At 48.0% G+C, this 21,885-nt stretch overlaps 1 protein-coding gene across 4 annotated transcripts in view; it reads left to right on the top strand.

Annotated features, from left to right (window-relative positions):
• The window catches only part of LOC112216943 (USP6 N-terminal-like protein), a 140,670-nt gene that overhangs the window by 87,156 nt on the left and 31,629 nt on the right, over window positions 1-21,885 (top strand). The window contains exon 1 of one of the 4 annotated variants that reach the window (XM_042300298.1): window positions 17,680-18,032. The exons of the other annotated variants lie outside the window; for them this stretch is intronic. Within the exon in view, the coding sequence (XP_042156232.1) occupies window positions 17,978-18,032 (55 nt within the window). The 5' untranslated portion in view covers window positions 17,680-17,977. Of the gene's footprint in view, window positions 1-17,679; window positions 18,033-21,885 lie in introns of those variants that run through there. 4 annotated transcript variants of the gene reach the window in all.

Raw genomic sequence — 21,885 nt, forward strand, 5'->3', positions numbered from 1 at the left:
TCTAAGCTCTGTTCTCTTAGCCCTGTGTATCTAAGCTCTATTCTCTTAGCCCTGTGTATCTAAGCTCTGTTCTCTTAGCCCTGTGTATCTAAGCTCTGTTCTCTTAGCCCTGTGTATCTAAGCTCTATTCTCTTAGCCCTGTGTATCTAAGCTCTGTTCTCTTAGCCCTGTGTATCTAAGCTCTGTTCTCTTAGCCCTGTGTATCTAAGCTCTGTTCTCTTAGCCCTGTGTATCTAAGCTCTATTCTCTTAGCCCTGTGTATCTAAGCTCTATTCTCTTAGCCCTGTGTATCTAAGCTCTGTTCTCTTAGCCCTGTGTATCTAAGCTCTGTTCTCTTAGCCCTGTGTATCTAAGCTCTGTTCTCTTAGCCCTGTGTATCTAAGCTCTATTCTCTTAGCCCTGTGTATCTAAGCTCTATTCTCTTAGCCCTGTGTATCTAAGCTCTGTTCTCTTAGCCCTGTGTATCTAAGCTCTACTCTCTTAGCCCTGTGTATCTAAGCTCTGTTCTCTTAGCCCTGTGTATCTAAGCTCTGTTCTCTTAGCCCTGTGTATCTAAGCTCTATTCTCTTAGCCCTGTGTATCTAAGCTCTATTCTCTTAGCCCTGTGTATCTAAGCTCTGTTCTCTTAGCCCTGTGTATCTAAGCTCTGTTCTCTTAGCCCTGTGTATCTAAGCTCTGTTCTCTTAGCCCTGTGTATCTAAGCTCTGTTCTCTTAGCCCTGTGTATCTAAGCTCTGTTCTCTTAGCCCTGTGTATCTAAGCTCTGTTCTCTTAGCCCTGTGTATCTAAGCTCTGTTCTCTTAGCCCTGTGTATCTAAGCTCTGTTCTCTTAGCCCTGTGTATCTAAGCTCTGTTCTCTTAGTCCTGTGTATCTAAGCTCTGTTCTCTTAGCCCTGTGTATCTAAGCTCTGTTCTCTTAGCCCTGTGTATCTAAGCTCTGTTCTCTTAGCCCTGTGTATCTAAGCTCTGTTCTCTTTGCCCTGTGTATCTAAGCTCTGTTCTCTTAGCCCTGTGTATCTAAGCTCTGTTCTCTTAGCCCTGTGTATCTAAGCTCTGTTCTCTTTGCCCTGTGTATCTAAGCTCTGTTCTCTTAGCCCTGTGTATCTAAGCTCTGTTCTCTTAGCCCTGTGTATCTAAGCTCTGTTCTCTTAGCCCTGTGTATCTGAGCTCTGTTCTCTTAGCCCTGTGTATCTGAGCTCTGTTCTCTTAGCCCTGTGTATCTAAGCTCTGTTCTCTTTGCCCTGTGTATCTAAGCTCTGTTCTCTTTGCCCTGTGTATCTAAGCTCTGTTCTCTTAGCCCTGTGTGTCTAAGCTCTGTTCTCTTAGCCCTGTGTATCTAAGCTCTGTTCTCTTAGCCCTGTGTATCTAAGCTCTGTTCTCTTAGCCCTGTGTATCTAAGCTCTGTTCTCTTAGCCCTGTGTATCTACGCTCTGTTCTCTTAGCCCTGTGTATCTACGCTCTGTTCTCTTAGCCCTGTGTATCTAAGCTCTGTTCTCTTAGCCCTGTGTATCTAAGCTCTGTTCTCTTAGCCCTGTGTATCTAAGCTCTGTTCTCTTAGCCCTGTGTATCTAAGCTCTGTTCTCTTTGCCCTGTGTATCTAAGCTCTGTTCTCTTAGCCCTGTGTATCTAAGCTCTGTTCTCTTAGCCCTGTGTATCTACACTCTGTTCTCTTAGCCCTGTGTATCTACGCTCTGTTCTCTTAGCCCTGTGTATCTAAGCTCTGTTCTCTTAGCCCTGTGTATCTAAGCTCTGTTCTCTTAGCCCTGTGTATCTAAGCTCTGTTCTCTTAGCCCTGTGTATCTAAGCTCTGTTCTCTTTGCCCTGTGTATCTAAGCTCTGTTCTCTTTGCCCTGTGTATCTAAGCTCTGTTCTCTTAGCCCTGTGTATCTAAGCTCTGTTCTCTTAGCCCTGTGTATCTAAGCTCTGTTCTCTTAGCCCTGTGTATCTAAGCTCTGTTCTCTTAGCCCTGTGTATCTAAGCTCTGTTCTCTTAGCCCTGTGTATCTAAGCTCTGTTCTCTTAGTCCTGTGTATCTAAGCTCTGTTCTCTTAGCCCTGTGTATCTACGCTCTATTCTCTTAGCCCTGTGTATCTACGCTCTATTCTCTTAGCCCTGTGTATCTAAGCTCTGTTCTCTTAGCCCTGTGTATCTAAGCTCTGTTCTCTTTGCCCTGTGTATCTACGCTCTATTCTCTTTGCCCTGTGTATCTAAGCTCTACTCTCTTAGCCCTGTGTATCTAAGCTCTATTCTCTTTGCCCTGTGTATCTAAGCTCTATTCTCTTAGCCCTGTGTATCTAAGCTCTACTCTCTTAGCCCTGTGTATCTGAGCTCTGTTCTCTTAGTCCTGTGTATCTAAGCTCTACTCTCTTAGCCCTGTGTATCTAAGCTCTGTTCTCTTAGCCCTGTGTATCTAAGCTCTACTCTCTTAGCCCTGTGTATCTAAGCTCTGTTCTCTTAGCCCTGTGTATCTAAGCTCTATTCTCTTAGCCCTGTGTATCTAAGCTCTACTCTCTTAGCCCTGTGTATCTAAGCTCTGTTCTCTTAGCCCTGTGTATCTAAGCTCTATTCTCTTAGCCCTGTGTATCTAAGCTCTGTTCTCTTAGCCCTGTGTATCTAAGCTCTGTTCTCTTAGCCCTGTGTATCTAAGCTCTGTTCTCTTAGCCCTGTGTATCTAAGCTCTGTTCTCTTAGCCCTGTGTATCTAAGCTCTGTTCTCTTAGCCCTGTGTATCTAAGCTCTGTTCTCTTAGCCCTGTGTATCTAAGCTCTATTCTCTTAGCCCTGTGTATCTAAGCTCTATTCTCTTAGCCCTGTGTATCTAAGCTCTATTCTCTTAGCCCTGTGTATCTAAGCTCTGTTCTCTTAGCCCTGTGTATCTAAGCTCTGTTCTCTTAGCCCTGTGTATCTAAGCTCTGTTCTCTTAGCCCTGTGTATCTAAGCTCTATTCTCTTAGCCCTGTGTATCTAAGCTCTGTTCTCTTAGCCCTGTGTATCTAAGCTCTATTCTCTTAGCCCTGTGTATCTAAGCTCTGTTCTCTTAGCCCTGTGTATCTAAGCTCTGTTCTCTTAGCCCTGTGTATCTAAGCTCTGTTCTCTTAGCCCTGTGTATCTAAGCTCTGTTCTCTTAGCCCTGTGTATCTAAGCTCTATTCTCTTAGCCCTGTGTATCTAAGCTCTGTTCTCTTAGCCCTGTGTATCTAAGCTCTGTTCTCTTAGCCCTGTGTATCTAAGCTCTATTCTCTTAGCCCTGTGTATCTAAGCTCTATTCTCTTAGCCCTGTGTATCTAAGCTCTGTTCTCTTAGCCCTGTGTATCTAAGCTCTATTCTCTTAGCCCTGTGTATCTAAGCTCTATTCTCTTAGCCCTGTGTATCTAAGCTTTTTTACATGCCAGGGGGAGGGGAAACCGATTACACACTTCTCACCTCACTGCTTGTTAATGGTGAATTCTGCACATGTGTGTCTGTTTGTAACATGTATGAATGCTTGTCTGTTTGTAACATGTATGAATGCTTGTCTGTTTGTAACATGTATGAATGCTTGTCTGTTTGTAACATGTATGAATGCTTGTCTGTTTGTAACATGTATGAATGCTTGTCTGTTTGTAACATGTATGAATGCTTGTCTGTTTGTAACATGTATGAATGCTTGTCTGTTTGTAACATGTATGAATGCTTGTCTGTTTGTAACATGTATGAATGCTTGTCTGTTTGTAACATGTATGAATGCTTGTCTGTTTGTAACATGTATGAATGCTTGTCTGTTTGTAACATGTATGAATGCTTGTCTGTTTGTAACATGTATGAATGCTTGTCTGTTTGTAACATGTATGAATGCTTGTCTGTTTGTAACATGTATGAATGCTTGTCTGTTTGTAACATGTATGAATGCTTGTCTGTTTGTAACATGTATGAATGCTTGTCTGTTTGTAACATGTATGAATGCGTGTCTGTTTGTAACATGTATGAATGCTTGTCTGTCCCTCTTGGGTTTCTGATTGAACCTTTTAGGCAAGGCAAGCAAATTAATAACAAATTCTTATTTACAATGACGGCCTTACCCCGACCAAACCCTAACCCGGACAACGCTGTGCCGCCCTATGGGACTCGCAATCACGGCCGGTTGTGATACAGCCATGTTATTGAACCAGGTTCTCTAGCAATGAGGTAGTGCCTTAGACCGCTGCACCACTCAGGATTTCACAGGGATTTTTGCAGGCAAAAATGCTTGATTTTGCTGTGGCAATTTGGACATTTTGGTTGGCAATGCTGTGATTTTTAGCGAAATTGTGCTGACGAGGGATACAGTTAACGTGTGTCTTGATTTACCCATATTTATGTGCTAATTGGTTGAAATTGTGAGCCCTCTTTTTGTACTGTGATGATGGGTCAGTGTTATGCGATAATATTGCGAGGATTTGACTGTTTTATGCGGAAATAGTGCAGTGATTGGTCAAATTTGCAAGATCGTAATAATATGCCGTGAATTCTTGATTTTTGCACACAAAAAAGTGAATCCTGAAAGGAACTGGTTTGTGTGTGTCTCAACATATTGACCCGGATAATACCTCAAACATGTCCCATTCCCTGTGTAGCAGCATGTTGTCACTGTGCTGCAGGCAGGAGCAGTAGAATAGAGCTGGTGTTGTGGAGAGTTGAGCTTCTCATCGATCTGTGATGCCCACTACAAAGGGCACATTGAGTTTAGGGCCCTCCTCCTTCACTGCCATTTTAATCTCCGGCCATCGACCCTGCGGAGAAATTCTCAACACACACAAACATACACAGGTGCACACACTAATATGTACACACTTCACTTTAGACTGACTCACACACACACACACACACACACACACACACACACACACACACACACACACACACACACACACCACAGAGCTGCTGAGACAGTCAGGTGTTGTCTGCAGTGGGTTATCTCAACCCCCAGACAGTAGCAGTAGCCTTGGTTGTTAGGTAGTGTGCTGTGGTAAAGGTGCTGTCTGTCAGTGGGTTATCTGCTGAGGTGTGGGGTTGGTGAGAGAGAGGGAGTGTGGTGAGAGGGAGGGAGTGTGGTGAGAGGGAGGGAGTGTGGTGAGAGGGAGGGAGTGTGGTGAGAGGGAGGGAGTGTGGTGAGAGGGAGGGAGTGTGGTGAGAGGGAGGGAGTGTGGTGAGAGGGAGGGAGTGTGGTGAGAGGGAGGGAGTGAGGGAGCGTGGTGAGAGGGAGGGAGTGAGGGAGCGTGGTGAGAGGGAGGGAGGGATGGGAGCGTGCGTGGTGAGAGGGAGGGATGGGAGCGTGCGTGGTGAGAGGGAGGGAGGGATGGGAGCGTGCGTGGTGAGAGGGAGGGAGGGAATGGGGGAGCGTGGTGAGAGGGAGGGAGGGAGGGAGCGTGGTGAGAGGGAGGGAGGGAGGGAGCGTGGTGAGAGAGGGAGGGAGGGAGCGTGGTGAGAGGGAGGGAGAGAGGGAGCGTGGTGAGAGGGAGGGAGGGAGGGAGCGTGGTGAGGGAGGGAGGGAGGGAGGGAGGGAGGGAGCGTGGTGAGAGGGAGGGAGGGAGGGAGGGAGCGTGGTGAGAGGGAGGGAGGGAGGGAGGGAGCGTGGTGAGAGGGAGGGAGGGAGGGAGCGTGGTGAGAGGGAGGGAGGGAGGGAGCGTGGTGAGAGGGAGGGAGGGAGCGTGGTGAGAGGGAGGCAGGGAGCGTGGTGAGAGGCAGGGAGCGTGGTGAGAGGCAGGGAGCGAGTGGTGGGAGGGAGGGAGGGAGGGAGGGAGGGAGGGAGGGAGGGAGGGAGGGAGGGAGGGAGGGAGGGAGTGGTGAGAGTGGTGAGAGGGAGGGAGGGAGAGAGTGGTGAGAGGGAGGGAGGGAGAGAGTGGTGAGAGGGAGGGAGGGAGAGAGGGAGTGGTGAGAGGGAGGGAGGGAGGGAGGGAGTGGTGAGAGGGAGGGAGGGAGGGAGGGAGGGAGGGAGGGAGGGAGGGAGGGAGGGAGTGGTGAGAGGGAGGGAGGGAGTGTGGTGGGAGGGAGTGTGGTGAGAGGGAGGGAGGGAGCTTGGTGAGAGGCAGGGAGCGAGTGGTGGGAGGGAGGGAGGGAGCGTGGTGAGAGGGAGGGAGGGAGCGTGGTGAGAGGCAGGGAGCGAGTGGTGGGAGGGAGGGAGTGTGGTGAGAGGGAGGGAGGGAGGGAGCGTGGTGAGAGGGAGGGAGGGAGCTTGGTGAGAGGCAGGGAGCGAGTGGTGGGAGGGAGGGAGGGAGTGTGGTGAGAGGGAGGGAGGGAGCGTGGTGAGAGGCAGGGAGCGAGTGGTGGGAGGGAGGGAGGGAGAGAGTGGTGAGAGGGAGGGAGGGAGAGAGTGGTGAGAGGGAGGGAGGGAGAGAGTGGTGAGAGGGAGGGAGTGAGGGAGGGAGGGAGTGGTGAGAGGGAGGGAGGGAGGGAGTGGTGAGAGGGAGGGAGGGAGGGAGTGGAGGGAGGGAGGGAGGGAGTGGTGAGAGGGAGGGAGGGAGGGAGAGTGGTGAGAGGGAGGGAGGGAGGGAGGGAGAGTGGTGAGAGGGAGGGAGGGAGGGAGGGAGAGTGGTGAGGGAGGGAGGGAGGGAGGGAGGGAGGGAGTGGTGAGAGGGAGGGAGGGAGGGAGTGGTGAGAGGGAGGGAGGGAGGGAGGGAGGGAGGGAGGGAGGGAGGGAGTGGTGAGGGAGGGAGGGAGGGAGTGTGGTGAGAGGGAGGGAGGGAGGGAGTGGTGAGAGGGAGGGAGTGGTGAGAGGGAGGGAGTGTGGTGGGAGGAAGTGTGGTGAGAGGGAGGGAGGGAGCGTGGTGAGAGGCAGGGAGCGTGGTGAGAGGCAGGGAGCGTAGTGAGAGGGAGGGTGGGGAGGGAGGGAGTGGAGGGAGAGAGTGGTGAGAGGGAGGCAGGGAGCGTGGTGAGAGGGAGGGAGAGAGTGGTGGGAGGGAGGGAGCATGGTGAGCGGGAGGGAGAGAGTGGTGGGAGGGAGGGAGGGATTGAGAGAGTGGTGGGAGGGAGGGAGGGAGAGTGGTGGGAGGGAGGGAGGGATTGAGAGAGTGGTGAGAGGGAGGGAGGGAGGTACCCTGGCTATCTGTAAATGATGTTGAGTGTTGAGAGAGTGGTGAGAGGGAGGGAGAGAGAGGGAGCGTGGTGAGAGGGAGGGAGAGGGAGGGAGGGAGCGTGGTGAGAGAGGGAGCGTGGTGAGAGAGGGGAGCGTGGTGAGAGAGAGGGAGCGTGGTGAGAGAGGGGGAGCGTGGTGAGAGAGGGGGAGCGTGGTGAGAGGATGACTTTTCAGTCTGTCACTTCAGACTGCTTGAACACAGTATGTGTAATGTACTGAGTGAGCCCTTTGACGTATCAGCAGGGTCTTTATCAGTGGTGTGAAGTACTTAAGTAAAAATACTTTAAAGTAGTACTTAAATAGTTTTTTGGGGTTATCTTTACTATTTACATTTTTTGACAACTTACTTTTTACACTACATTCCTAAAGAAAATAAAGAAAATAATTTTTTTTACTCTATACATTTTCCTTGACATCCCAAAGTACATTTTGACAGGAAAATGGTCCAATTCCCACACTTATCTAGAGAATATCCCTGGTCATCTCTACTGCCTCTGATCTGACTCACTAAACACACATGCTTCATTTGTAAATTATGCCTGAGTGTTGTAGTGTACCCCTGGCTATCTGTAAATGATGTCTGAGTGTTGGAGTGTGCCTCTGGCTATCTGTAAATGATGTCTGAGTGTTGTAGTGTACCCCTGGCTATCTGTAAATGATGTCTGAGTGTTGGAGTGTACCCCTGGCTATCTGTAAATGATGTCTGAGTGTTGGAGTGTACCCCTGGCTATCTGTAAATGATGTCTGAGTGTTGGAGTGTACCCCTGGCTATCTGTAAATGATGTCTGAGTGTTGGAGTGTACCCCTGGCTATCTGTAAATGATGTCTGAGCTATCTGTAAATGATGTCTGAGTGTACCCCTGGCTATCTGTAAATGATGTCTGAGTGTTGGAGTGTACCCCTGGCTATCTGTAAATGATGTCTGAGTGTTGGAGTGTACCCTGGCTATCTGTAAATGATGTCTGAGTGTTGGAGTGTACCCCTGGCTATCTGTAAATGATGTCTGAGTGTTGTAGTGTACCCCTGGCTATCTGTAAATGATATCTGAGTGTTGTAGTGTACCCCTGGCTATCTGTAAATGATGTCTGAGTGTTGCAGTGTACCCCTGGCTATCTGTAAATGATGTCTGAGTGTTGGAGTGTACCCCTGGCTATCTGTAAATGATGTCTGAGTGTTGTAGTGTACCCCTGGCTATCTGTAAATGATGCCTGAGTGTTGTAGTGTACCCCTGGCTATCTGTAAATGATGTCTGAGTGTTGTAGTGTACCCCTGGCTATCTGTAAATGATGTCTGAGTGTTGTAGTGTACCCCTGGCTATCTGTAAATGATGTCTGAGTGTTGTAGTGTACCCCTGGCTATCTGTAAATGATGTCTGAGTGTTGGAGTGTACCCCTGGCTATCTGTAAATGATGTCTGAGTGTTGGAGTGTACCCCTGGCTATCTGTAAATGATGTCTGAGTGTTGTAGTGTACCCCTGGCTATCTGTAAATGATGTCTGAGTGTTGGAGTGTACCCCTGGCTATCTGTAAATGATGTCTGAGTGTTGTAGTGTACCCCTGGCTATCTGTAAATGATGTCTGAGTGTTGGAGTGTACCCCTGGCTATCTGTAAATGATGTCTGAGTGTTGGAGTGTGCCCCTGGCTATCTGTAAATGATGTCTGAGTGTTGGAGTGTACCCCTGGCTATCTGTAAATGATGTCTGAGTGTTGCAGTGTACCCCTGGCTATCTGTAAATGATGTCTGAGTGTTGGAGTGTACCCCTGGCTATCTGTAAATGATGTCTGAGTGTTGGAGTGTACCCCTGGCTATCTGTAAATGATGTCTGAGTGTTGGAGTGTACCCCTGGCTATCTGTAAATGATGTCTGAGTGTTGGAGTGTACCCCTGGCTATCTGTAAATGATGTCTGAGTGTTGGAGTGTACCCCTGGCTATCTGTAAATGATGTCTGAGTGTTGGAGTGTACCCCTGGCTATCTGTAAATGATGTCTGAGTGTTGGAGTGTACCCCTGGCTATCTGTAAATGATGTCTGAGTGTTGTAGTGTACCCCTGGCTATCTGTAAATGAAAATAAAAAATGTAGAAAAACACTTGTTTGCATAATATAAGGAATTTGACATGATTAATACTTCTGATACTTAAGTATATTTAAAACCAAATACTTTTAGACTTTTACTCAAGTAGTATTTTACAGGTTGACTCACTTTTACTTGAGTCATTTTCTATGAAGGTCTTTTACAAGTATGGTTTGAGTACCACTGGTCGTTATCTCTCTTGATGCAGAATGTACATGTAAAGTATCAGCAGGGTCGTTATCTCTCTGGATGCAGAATGTACATGTAAATATCAGCAGGGTCGTTATCTCTCTGGATGCAGAATGTACATGTAAATATCAGCAGGGTCGTTATCTCTGGATGCAGAATGTACATGTAAATATCAGCAGGGTCGTTATCTCTCTGGATGCAGAATGTACATGTAAATATCAGCAGGGTCGTTATCTCTGGATGCAGAATGTACATGTAAATATCAGCAGGTCGTTATCTCTGGATGCAGAATGTACATGTAAATATCAGCAGGGTCGTTATCTCTCTGGATGCAGAATGTACATGTAAATATCAGCAGGGTCGTTATCTCTCTGGATGCAGAATGTACATGTAAAGTATCAGCAGGTCGTTATCTCTGGATGCAGAATGTACATGTAAATATCAGCAGGTCGTTATCTCTGGATGCAGAATGTACATGTAAAGTATCAGCAGGTCGTTATCTCTGGATGCAGAATGTACATGTAAAGTATCAGCAGGTCGTTATCTCTGGATGCAGAATGTACATGTAAATATCAGCAGGTCTGTATCTCTGGATGCAGAATGTACATGTAAAGTATCAGCAGGTCGTTATCTCTGGATGCAGAGTGTACATGTCTGAATATGTTTGTGCAGGATCAGTGAGGACTAGTGAGCATTTGTGAAAGCCAATGTCCCTATATTTGAAGTGAGATCCTGGGATACTACTAACTCCCTCAGTATGTTGTGTCTGGCATTCTGTGTCTGACATTCTGTCTGGCAGGTGACGGGAGGAGCTAGGAGCAGTATTACAGTCCAGCATTCTGCTGGCCAGGCAGGTGACAGGAGGAGCTAGGAGCAGTATTACAGTCCAGCATTCTGCTGGCCAGGCAGGTGACAGGAGGAGCTAGGAGCAGTATTACAGTCTAGCATTCTGCTGGCCAGGCAGGTGACAGGAGGAGCTAGGAGCAGTATTAAAGTCCCGCATTCTGCTGGCCAGGCAGGTGACTGGAGGGGCTAGGAGCAGTATTACAGTCCAGCATTCTGCTGGCCAGGCAGGTGACGGGAGGAGCTAGGAGCAGGCAGTATTACAGTCCAACATTCCAGCCCATGCTCACTAGGGTCGTGTTCAGTAGCGAGCAAGTTACGCTCTGAACTTGTCCGATAAGAACACCGATATTTGTTTTCCGTTGCACAACACCACCCAGCCTGCCGCGGCAGGTAGGAGCGTTGGGCCAGTAACCAAACGGTTGCTGGATCGAATCCCCAAGCTGACAAGGTAAAAATCTGTCGTTCTGCCCCTGTTAACCCACTGTTCCCCGGGTGCCGATGACGTGGCTGTTGATTAGCCCCCTGCACCTCTCTGATTCAGAGCGGTTGGGTTAATAAATGCAGGAGACACATTTCAGTTGAATGCATTCAGTTGTACAACGGACTAGGTTTCCCCCCCTTTCCTTTCCCATCCTACTGTGCTGGGACTGAGGTGGGTCCATAGGGATTTATAACCAGTCTAAAGCAGCCTGCTGCTCCAGTGCCCAGCTGCAGTCTTCTTCCCTCTCAGCCACTCTGCTCTGGTCAGCAACGCTGGCATCTTACTGTCTCTGTAATGAATTCTGCATGAAGGACGTTTCTCCTCACACGCCTTCTCTTCTTCCCTCTCTCCCTCCCATGTTAAATCTGTCATATTTCTAACTGCTAGGAGAGAGCCGCTTGCTCAGTTATTCAAATTATGTACCAGCAGCTTAAGAAAAGGAAGATTTGTTTTTGCTGAAGTGTAACTCATCAAGTTGTATCAACTATTGGGGTGTGTGTGTGTGTGTGTGTGTGTGTGTGTGTGTGTGTGTGTGTGTGTGTGTGTGTAGCACGGCCTCCAACATTGCATGCTGGGTTGTCAGTGGGATAGAGGTAGAGTTCAGACCCCCCCCACGTTAAACAGCAGGTAGCCGGTTAGCATCTGCCCACCGATATCAAAGCCCTTTTAGCATCTAGTCTAATTATTTGCCGTATAAGCACCTAGAGGGAAATGCTAGGCTACATATTGTTCTGTAATCTTGGCCTCACAGGAGAATGTATCCATGTGGTGAACGGTGCTGTATCTGTTAGAGCAACATGTTAGATAAGATGGCAAATGGCACTCAGCACTGGTTCTGTTTCTCTCTCTGTCTCAGGGCTCCTTTAAAAAAAAAAATCTGAACCAGTATTCAATTATTTTCTGGGGTAAATGAAAACGGCACAAAGTTCCCATCCAGTTAGTTTTCAAACGAAAAAAACCCCTGCTTTCTGTTTTAATGTGAAACATGCGTACTCACAGTGAAGGGTAGCTCTGTCTTAGCCTTGAAATGGCTGGACTGTGAATGCTTATACACAGGCCCTTTGGTTAGTGGAGAGGTCTTTCAGTAGTGTAGTTATCAAAGGAACCAGAGTTCTCTCTCCACCCCCCTCTCCCTACTGACCAGCCAGGTAGAGATGAAAGGGGGAGTGATGTATGTTAGCTCTCTCTCTCTCCACCCCCCTCTCCCTACTGACCAGCCAGGGAGTGATGTATGTTAGCTCTCTCTCTCTCTCCACCCCCTCTCCCTACTGACCAGCCAGGTAGAGATGAAAGGGGGAGTGATGTATGTTAGCTCTCTCTCTCTCTCCACCCCCTCTCCCTACTGACCAGCCAGGTAGAGATGAAAGGGGGAGTGATGTATGTTAGCTCTCTCTCTCTCTCCACCCCCTCTCCCTACTGACCAGCCAGGTAGAGATGAAAGGGGGGTGATGTATGTTAGCTCTCTCTCTCTCCACCCCCTCTCCCTACTGACCAGCCAGGTAGAGATGAAAGATGGGGAGTGATGTATGTTAGCTCTCTCTCTCTCTCCACCCCCTCTCCCTACTGACCAGCCAGGTAGAGATGAAAGGGGAGTGATGTATGTTAGCTCTCTCTCTCTCCACCCCCTCTCCCTACTGACCAGCCAGGTAGAGATGAAAGGGGGAGTGATGTATGTTAGCTCTCTCTCTCTCTCCACCCCCTCTCCCTACTGACCAGCCAGGTAGAGATGAAAGGGGAGTGATGTATGTTAGCTCTCTCTCTCTCCACCCCCTCTCCCTACTGACCAGCCAGGTAGAGATGAAAGGGGAGTGATGTATGTTAGCTCTCTCTCTCTCTCCACCCCCTCTCCCTACTGACCAGCCAGGTAGAGATGAAAGGGGGAGTGATGTATGTTTGCTCTCTCTCTCCACCCCCTCTCCCTACTGACCAGCCAGGTAGAGATGAAAGGGGGAGTGATGTATGTTAGCTCTCTCTCTCTCCACCCCCTCTCCCTACTGACCAGCCAGGTAGAGATGAAAGGGGGAGTGATGTATGTTAGCTCTCTCTCTCTCCACCCCCTCTCCCTACTGACCAGCCAGGTAGAGATGAAAAGGGGAGTGATGTATGTTAGCTCTCTCTCTCCACCCCCTCTCCCTACTGACCAGCCAGGTAGAGATGAAAGGGGAGTGATGTATGTTAGCTCTCTCTCTCTCCACCCCCTCTCCCTACTGACCAGCCAGGTAGAGATGAAAGGGGAGTGATGTATGTTAGCTCTCTCTCTCTCCACCCCCTCTCCCTACTGACCAGCCAGGTAGAGATGAAAGGGGAGTGATGTATGTTAGCTCTCTCTCTCTCTCCACCCCCTCTCCCTACTGACCAGCCAGGTAGAGATGAAAGGGGAGTGATGTATGTTAGCTCTCTCTCTCTCTCCACCCCCTCTCCCTACTGACCAGCCAGGTAGAGATGAAAGGGGGAGTGATGTATGTTAGCTCTCTCTCTCTCCACCCCCTCTCCCTACTGACCAGCCAGGTAGAGATGAAAGGGGGAGTGATGTATGTTAGCTCTCTCTCTCTCCACCCCCTCTCCCTACTGACCAGCCAGGTAGAGATGAAAGGGGGAGTGATGTATGTTAGCTCTCTCTCTCTCCTCCCCCCCTCTCCCTACTGACCAGCCAGGTAGAGATGAAAGGGGAGTGATGTATGTTAGCTCTCTCTCTCTCTCTCTCCTCTCCACCCCCTCTCCCTACTGACCAGCCAGGTAGAGATGAAAGGGGAGTGATGTATGTTAGCTCTCTCTCTCTCTCCACCCCCTCTCCCTACTGACCAGCCAGGTAGAGATGAAAGGGGAGTGATGTATGTTAGCTCTCTCTCTCTCCACCCCCTCTCCCTACTGACCAGCCAGGTAGAGATGAAAGGGGGAGTGATGTATGTTAGCTCTCTCTCTCCACCCCCTCTCCCTACTGACCAGCCAGGTAGAGATGAAAGGGGGAGTGATGTATGTTAGCTCTCTCTCTCTCCACCCCCCTCTCCCTACTGACCAGCCAGGTAGAGATGAAAGGGGGAGTGATGTATGTTAGCTCTCTCTCTCTCCAGCCCCCCTCTCCCTACTGACCAGCCAGGTAGAGATGAAAGGGGGAGTGATGTATGTTAGCTCTCTCTCTCTCCACCCCCTCTCCCTACTGACCAGCCAGGTAGAGATGAAAGGGGAGTGATGTATGTTAGCTCTCTCTCTCTCCACCCCCTCTCCCTACTGACCAGCCAGGTAGAGATGAAAGGGGAGTGATGTATGTTAGCTCTCTCTCTCTCCACCCCCTCTCCCTACTGACCAGCCAGGTAGAGATGAAAGGGGGAGTGATGTATGTTAGCTCTCTCTCTCTCCACCCCCTCTCCCTACTGACCAGCCAGGTAGAGATGAAAGGGGGAGTGATGTATGTTAGCTCTCTCTCTCTCCTCCCCCCTCTCCCTACTGACCAGCCAGGTAGAGATGAAAGGGGAGTGATGTATGTTAGCTCTCTCTCTCCACCCCCTCTCCCTACTGACCAGCCAGGTAGAGATGAAAGGGGAGTGATGTATGTTAGCTCTCTCTCTCCACCCCCTCTCCCTACTGACCAGCCAGGTAGAGATGAAAGGGGGAGTGATGTATGTTAGCTCTCTCTCTCTCCACCCCCTCTCCCTACTGACCAGCCAGGTAGAGATGAAAGGGGAGTGATGTATGTTAGCTCTCTCTCTCTCTCCACCCCCTCTCCCTACTGACCAGCCAGGTAGAGATGAAAGGGGAGTGATGTATGTTAGCTCTCTCTCTCTCCACCCCCTCTCCCTACTGACCAGCCAGGTAGAGATGAAAGGGGGAGTGATGTATGTTAGCTCTCTCTCTCTCCACCCCCTCTCCCTACTGACCAGCCAGGTAGAGATGAAAGGGGAGTGATGTATGTTAGCTCTCTCTCTCTCTCCACCCCCTCTCCCTACTGACCAGCCAGGTAGAGATGAAAGGGGGAGTGATGTATGTTAGCTCTCTCTCCACCCCCCTCTCCCTACTGACCAGCCAGGTAGAGATGAAAGGGGGAGTGATGTATGTTAGCTCTCTCTCTCTCCACCCCCCTCTCCCTACTGACCAGCCAGGTAGAGATGAAAGGGGGAGTGATGTATGTTAACCCCCCCCCTCCAGATGAGTTGTGACAGTCCTATTTGTTTTTGTGTACACCTGTTATTAGACTAGATGTGTTCTTTACAGTCTGTTTACGACTGCTGAATCTAGGCACATTCTCTCTCAATCGTGTCATTCAATGTACTAATATTGTTGCGTTCCTTGTTTGATACGTTGACGTTGCAGATAACACTATAGCTCCCATACATACAGTTGTTTGTGTACTGTACTAGTCACGCACTGCACTTGTCAAGCTGTCATTGCTCATAGCAAATGATTTCATGGTCCGTAGTGTGGTGTGGGGACACAAGTGGTTTGTGTGTGCTTGTGTGACCGAGATGGACAGAGTGAGAGATGGCGTCAGGCTCCGCCCAAAGGAACAATGAGACTGTGCCCCTTCTCTCCTTCTTTTCTCTCTTTTCTCTCTCTCTCTCTCGCTCTCTCTCTCCCCCCCACCTCCCTGTCTTTACTGCTGCCAACCCACACCAAGGCTTTGGTCCAGAGTGTCTCTCTCTAAGTGATAATCAGAATAGGTGGATGAAGACTGTATGGGCTCTTTAATTGCTCATAAAGTTGTTCTGTGTGCATGTCATGTATTTAGATGATGAACAGTCTGGTTATACTCTACACTGCTGCTGATTGATTGCCAATTGAATATTGATTAGCTGTCCTTTGGGGAGGGAGTATTGATCCTAACTGTGAAGGGATGTATTTTAGTCCCTCTGCCTGGCGTCAGATTGCACAAAGCTTAGACAGTTTTACAGTACAGAAAGCACCAGTAGTTCAGGGAAAGTCTGATTTTTTTAAAGGTTCAACACTCCAGCGGCAATGTGTGTGGTGTGCATAGATTGACACTTCTGTTATTTGACACCTTCAACTGTGAACCTCACACACTGTACGCAACACACCTAACAGAACAGAGACAGCTCGGATCCCCTTGTCGCTGGAGTGCAGAACAGATTTAAATCGCTTGTTTTATATTTGCATGAAAGTTAAGTATGGGGGAGTTTGTATGACACTCCTCTCTGTTTTCATCTTGCGATGTGGTGCCAGAGATCGCCCACACAAACAGTTGCCAAAGTGCTTGGCAGATTTTTATATACAATTCTGGAGAGGGAGAACTGTACAACAGTCAAGAGAGAGTGTGCAACAGTCGAGAGAGTGTGCAACAGTCGAGAGAGAGAAAGGTGTGCAACAGTCGAGAGAGTGTGCAACGGTCGAGAGTGTGCAACGGTCGAGAGAGTGTGCAACGGTCGAGAGAGTGTGCGTGCAACGGTCGAGAGAGTGTGCGTGCAACGGTCGAGAGAGTGTGCGTGCAACGGTCGAGAGAGTGTGCAATGGTCGAGAGAGAGAAAGGTGTGCAACGGTCGAGAGAGTGTGCAACGGTCGAGAGAGTGTGCGTGCAACGGTCGAGAGAGTGTGCAATGGTCGAGAGAGTGTGCAATGGTCGAGAGAGAAAGGTGTGCAACGGTCGAGAGAGTGTGCAACGGTCGAGAGAGTGAGTGTGCGTGCAACGGTCGAGAGAGTGAGTGTGTGTGCAACGGTCGAGAGAGTGAGTGTGCGTGCAACGGTCGAGAGAGTGAGTGTGCGTGCAACGGTCGAGAGAGTGAGTGTGCGTGCAACGGTCGAGAGATTGTGCAACGGTCGAGAGAGTGAGAGAGAGTGAGTGTACAACAGTCGAGAGAGAGAGAGAGAGGTGTACAACAGTCGAGAGAGAGAGAGAGGTGTACAACAGTCGAGAGAGAGTGTACAACAGTCGAGAGAGAGAGAGAGAGGTGTACAACAGTCGAGAGAGAGCTGTGCAACAGCCGTGAGAGAGGTGAAGGGTCAACTTCTCACTCAATATGACAATATCCTGCTGGTCTTGACAAATACAGAGAGGGCAAGAGTGAAGGCGAGATGCGTTTCATAACATTAATTTCAAATAAAATGACTCTGTCCTTATTTTGAAGAGGATTCACTGGAATGTGCTCAATAACTCCCAAGCCATGTTACTGACAGCATGGTAGCAGTGGACGTGTCCCTTCTCAGAAAGTATCCTGTGTGTGAGAACATTCCCAGAAAGGACGCCAGAACCTCCAAGCCTGCCTGCCTGCCCTGCAGGATGACCTCGATGCTTTAAAACGCCACATCAGCCATTCCCTTACTGGGCGTTGGCCTGGGTCGTTTATGTGTGCCAGGGTAGATACATACTGTAGCGATCGAGGGAGGAGATAGAAACCATTATCTTTCTTCCTCTCCTTTTCTCTCCCTCCCTCCCTCCCCTTCCTCTTCTCTCCCTGGCTGTCCTGAAATATGCCTGATCAACAGGATCGTTCTGGGTATAAGACTCGCCACAGGAGTTGAAAGTGAGTCTCATTAATGAAGGCTGTTTCTCAAGAACGCTTGGCTCTCCCTTGATTTCTGATCTCCCTCGCCTTGTGTCCCACCCACTGTCTTCCTCATCTCTCTCTCTCTCCCTGTCCCTCTTTCCCTCCCTCTCTCTTATTTGCTCCCTCTCTCCCTCCCTCTCTTCTCTGATGTATTGAATAGGGGCTGTTGTTGTGTGTTTGGGTGTGGAATGTTGTGAGTGGGATATCGGTGACTTGATGCTGAAGTCAGTGTCCCTCCTTCTCTCTCTCATTCTCTCTTGTTCCCTCTCTCCTTCTCTCTCTCATTCTCTCTTGTTCCCTCTCTCCTTCTCTCTCTCATTCTCTCTTGTTCCCTCTCTCCTTCTCTCTCTCATTCTCTCTTGTTCCCTCTCTCCTTCTCCCTCTCATTCTCTCTTGTTCCCTCTCTCCTTCTCTCTCTCATTCTCTCTTGTTCCCTCTCTCCTTCTCTCTCTCATTCTCTCTTGTTCCCTCTCTCCTTCTCTCTCTCATTCTCTCTTGTTCCCTCTCTCCTTCTCCCTCTCATTCTCTCTTGTTCCCTCTCTCCTTCTCTCTCTCATTCTCTCTTGTTCACACTCTCCTTCTCTAATCTCTTTGTAAAGTAAACAAACGGCTGCATTGTGACCGAGGCCCTCAAACTCAACCACTCTGATCTCCCGTCTGCTGCTCAGAAGAGTGTATCAATACAAGCCACCATTTGTCTGTCTCTCTGGTTCCTCTCATTGGTACGGGGACTGTTGTCGTGCGACGTAGTTGCCGTGGCAGAGTCGGTGGTTCTGGGATGGGTTGTTTGTCTAGCCCGGGCTGTCACTAATGCGGACTAAATCTCTCAGTAGACTGGAGGATCCAACAGAGAGCGTGAAGAGAGGTAAGACACGATGTCACTGAGGCAACTGACTTCAGGCAAAAAATACTGCTTTGGTTTTTTGCCACCTTACTAGGACAAACTGCTGGTGTTCATAAACAGCTATTGCTTCTGTCAGATTGAATTTTGTTGAAAAATTTAACTTAAATGATACAGTTCTAATGGTGTTGCACAGTTTACAATTGAGATTCAGTTACTTGGAGACATGAAAGTTCAGATGGAATTTATAACCTGTCTGTCAACGTAGATTGAGAGTTGTCTTCATGGTGTACATTTGCAAATATGTGCCAAATCATATGTGAAGAATGCAACAAAGACGCAGAATCATCTGGCCAAGTGCATAAAGTTCCCTCAGAGCTCACAACAAGCAACCTCTGACAAAAGTCCCTCTACTTCTATTCGAGGTGAAAATGATGAATCAGACACCTTATCGATAGCACCAGCTCATTGTCCTCCTGGAATCAGATTTTTTTTTGACTCAATGGAGGAACGTAGTCAGAGAAATGCTGATGAATGTCTTTCTCGAGCTGTGTATGCACCTGGTTCACCTCTGATGCTCACAGGCAATGTGTATTGGAAGAGATTTCTGAATGTTCTTCACCCAGCATACACCCCTCCAACCAGACATGCTTTATCTACTCATTTGCTGGATGCGGAGTTCAACAGAGTTCAAGTGAAGGTCAAGCAAATCATAGAGAAAGCATACTGTATAGCAGTCATCTCTGATGGGTGGTCGAATGTTCGTGGGCAAGGAATAATTAGCTACATCATCTCCACCCCCTCAACCAGTATTCTACAAGAGCACAGACACAAGGGACAACAGACACACCGGTCTCTACATTGCAGATGAGCTGAAGGCAGTCATCACACCCATTGGCTGTGCTGCTCATGCATTGAATCTGCTCCTCAAGGACATCTTGGCACTGAAAACAATGGATACACTCTACAAGAGAGCCAAGGAAATGGTTAGGTATGTGAAGGGTCATAACAGCAATCTACCTCACCAAGCAACGTGAGAAGAATAAGAGCACCACATTGAACAGCAACACCCGTTGGGGTGGTGTTGTCATCATGTTTGACAGTCTCCTGGATGGGAAGGAGTCTCCAAGAAATGGCCATATCACAGTCTGCCGAAATGGACAGCCCCATCAAGAGGATCCTCCTGGATGATGTATTTTGGTAAAGAGTGGTAAGCAACCTGAAACTCCTGAAACCTATAGCAGTAGCCATTGCACGGATTAAGGGAGACAGTGCCTTCCTGTCTGATGTAAGAGAACAATTCCGTACTGCCCTGCCCACTTCACTGTTGCTCCAAGCAGAGGAAACTGCAGTTCTGAAATACATCAAAAAGTGTGAAGACTTCTGCCTGAAGCCCATACACGCCACAGCGTACATGTTGTACCCCAAGTATGCTGGCAAGAGCATCCTGTCTGGTGCAGAGATCAACAAGGTTTATGGTGTCATCACTACAGTGTCTCGCCACCTTGGCTTGGATGAGGGGAAGGTTCTTGGCAGTCTGGCGAAGTACACTTCCAAGCAAGGGCTTTGGGATGGAGATACAATATGGCAGTCGTGCCAACATATCTCATCAACCACCTGGTGGAAGGGACGGTGGATCTGAGGCTCTTTCCCCTGTTGCCTCCATCATCCTCCAAATCCCACAAACATCAGCTGCCTCAGAGCGCAACTGATCCATGTTTGGGAACACACACACCAAAGCGCGCAACAGGCTGACCAATACAAGGGTTGAAAAATTGGTGGCCATCTGGGAAAATTTGAGGCTTTTTGAGCCTGACAACGAGCCATCCTCAACAAGGTTGGAAAGTGATAGTGAAGATGAGGCCTCAGTCTGATGTTCAAGAGGTAGACATTGAGGAGGTCCAGGGAGAAGACATGGAAGCCTGAGAGGAAGACAACCAAAGCTTTAGTTTCTAGACTATAAGTGTACAGATGTATGATAACGTTTTTGGGAGACGCGATGGATCATTGGGGATCATTCAATATTCCCTTTTTTGTTTTTCAGTGAAATCATCCCATGTGAAGAGTCAACTCATTTATTTAAAGTTCAATTCATAACTAAATAGTTTTTAAAAAATTATATTGGAAGGATTTAATCATTTGCAATTATGTCTACATATCATAAGGTAAAATGTTTGTTTCTGTCTCCATATGGTAAATATATCCAATGCAAAAAGAATCTACATTTAAATGGATTTAATATCAATTTGCATATATCCCCATTAATTCCCACGGAAAGTTTCCACCTCTGAATATTCTCTAAATTGTGCAACCCTATTGTTGAGGTCAACTACAGTTGAAGTCGGAAGTTTACATACACCTTAGCCAAATACATTTAAACTCAGTTTTTCACATTTCCTGACATTTAATCCTAGTAAAAATTCCCTGTCTTAGGTCAAACATTTCGGGTAGCCTTCCACAAGCTTCCCACAATAAGTTGGGAGAATTTTGACCCATTCCTCCTGACAGAGCTAGTGTAACTGAGTCAGGTTTGTAGGCCTCCTTACTCACGCACGCTTTTTCACTTCTGCCCACAAATGTTCTATGGGATTAAGGACAGGCTTTGTGATGGCCACTCCAACACCTTGATTTTGTTGTCCTTAAGCCATTTTGCCACAACTTTGGAAGTATGCATTGTCCATTTGGAAGACCCATTTGCGACCAAGCTTTAACTTCCTGACTGATGTCTTGAGATGTTGCTTCAATATATCCACATAATTTCCCTCCCTTATGATGCCATCTATTTTGTGAAGTGCACCAGTCCTTCCTGCAGCAATGCACCCCATAACATGATGCTGCCACCCCCGTGCTTCACGGTTGGGATGGTGTTCCTTGGCTTGCAAGCCTCCTCCTTTTTTCTTCAATTATAACAATGGTCATTATGGCGAAAGAGTTCTATTTTTGTTTCATCATACCAGAGGACATTTCTCCAAAAAGTACGATATTTGTCCCAATGTGCAGTTGTAAATCGTAGTCTGGCTTTTTGTATGGCGGTTTTGGTGCAGTGGCTTCTTCCTTGCTAAGCGGCCTTTCAGGTTATGTCGATATAGGACTTGTTTTACTGTGTATATAGATACTTTTGTACCTGTTTCCTCCATCATCTTCACAAGGCCCTTTGCTGCTGTTCTGGGATTGATTTGCACTTTTCGCACCAAAGTACATTCATTTCTAGGAGACAGAACGTGTCTCCTTCCTGAGCAGTATGGCGGCTGCATGGTCCCATGGTGTTTACACTTGGGTACTATTGCTTGTACAGATGAATGTGGTACCCTCAGACGTTTGGTAATTGCTCCCAAGGATGTTCTGGAATTTCCCAAGCTGTTTAAAGGCAGTCAACTTGGTGTATGTAAACTTATGGCCCACTGGAATTGTGATACAGTGAAATAATCTGTCTGTAAACAATTTTTTGGAAAAAAATTGTCATGCACAAAGTAGATGTCTTTACCGACTTGCCAAAACTATAGTTTATTAACCTCTCTGGGATATGTAGGACGCTAGCGTCCCACTTGGCCAAAAGCCAGGGAAAACGCAGAGCGACAAATTCAAATAAATTACTATAAAAATCAAACTTTCTTTAAATCACACATGCAAGATAGCAAATTAAAGCTACACGTGTTGTGAATCCAGCCAACATGTCAGATTTCAAAAAGGCTTTTCGGCGAAAGCAAACGATGCTATTATCTGAGGATAACACCTCCTTAAACAAAGATAAAATAATATTTCAACCCTGTAGGCGCGACCAAAACGCAGAAATAAAAATGTAATTCATGCCTTTGACGAGCTTCTTTTTTTGGCACTCCAATATGTCCCATAAACATCACAAATGGTCTTTTGTTCG

The sequence above is a fragment of the Oncorhynchus tshawytscha genome, linkage group LG17, assembly GCF_018296145.1.
Source record: "Oncorhynchus tshawytscha isolate Ot180627B linkage group LG17, Otsh_v2.0, whole genome shotgun sequence".
Taxonomy (NCBI): Eukaryota; Metazoa; Chordata; class Actinopteri; order Salmoniformes; family Salmonidae; genus Oncorhynchus; species Oncorhynchus tshawytscha.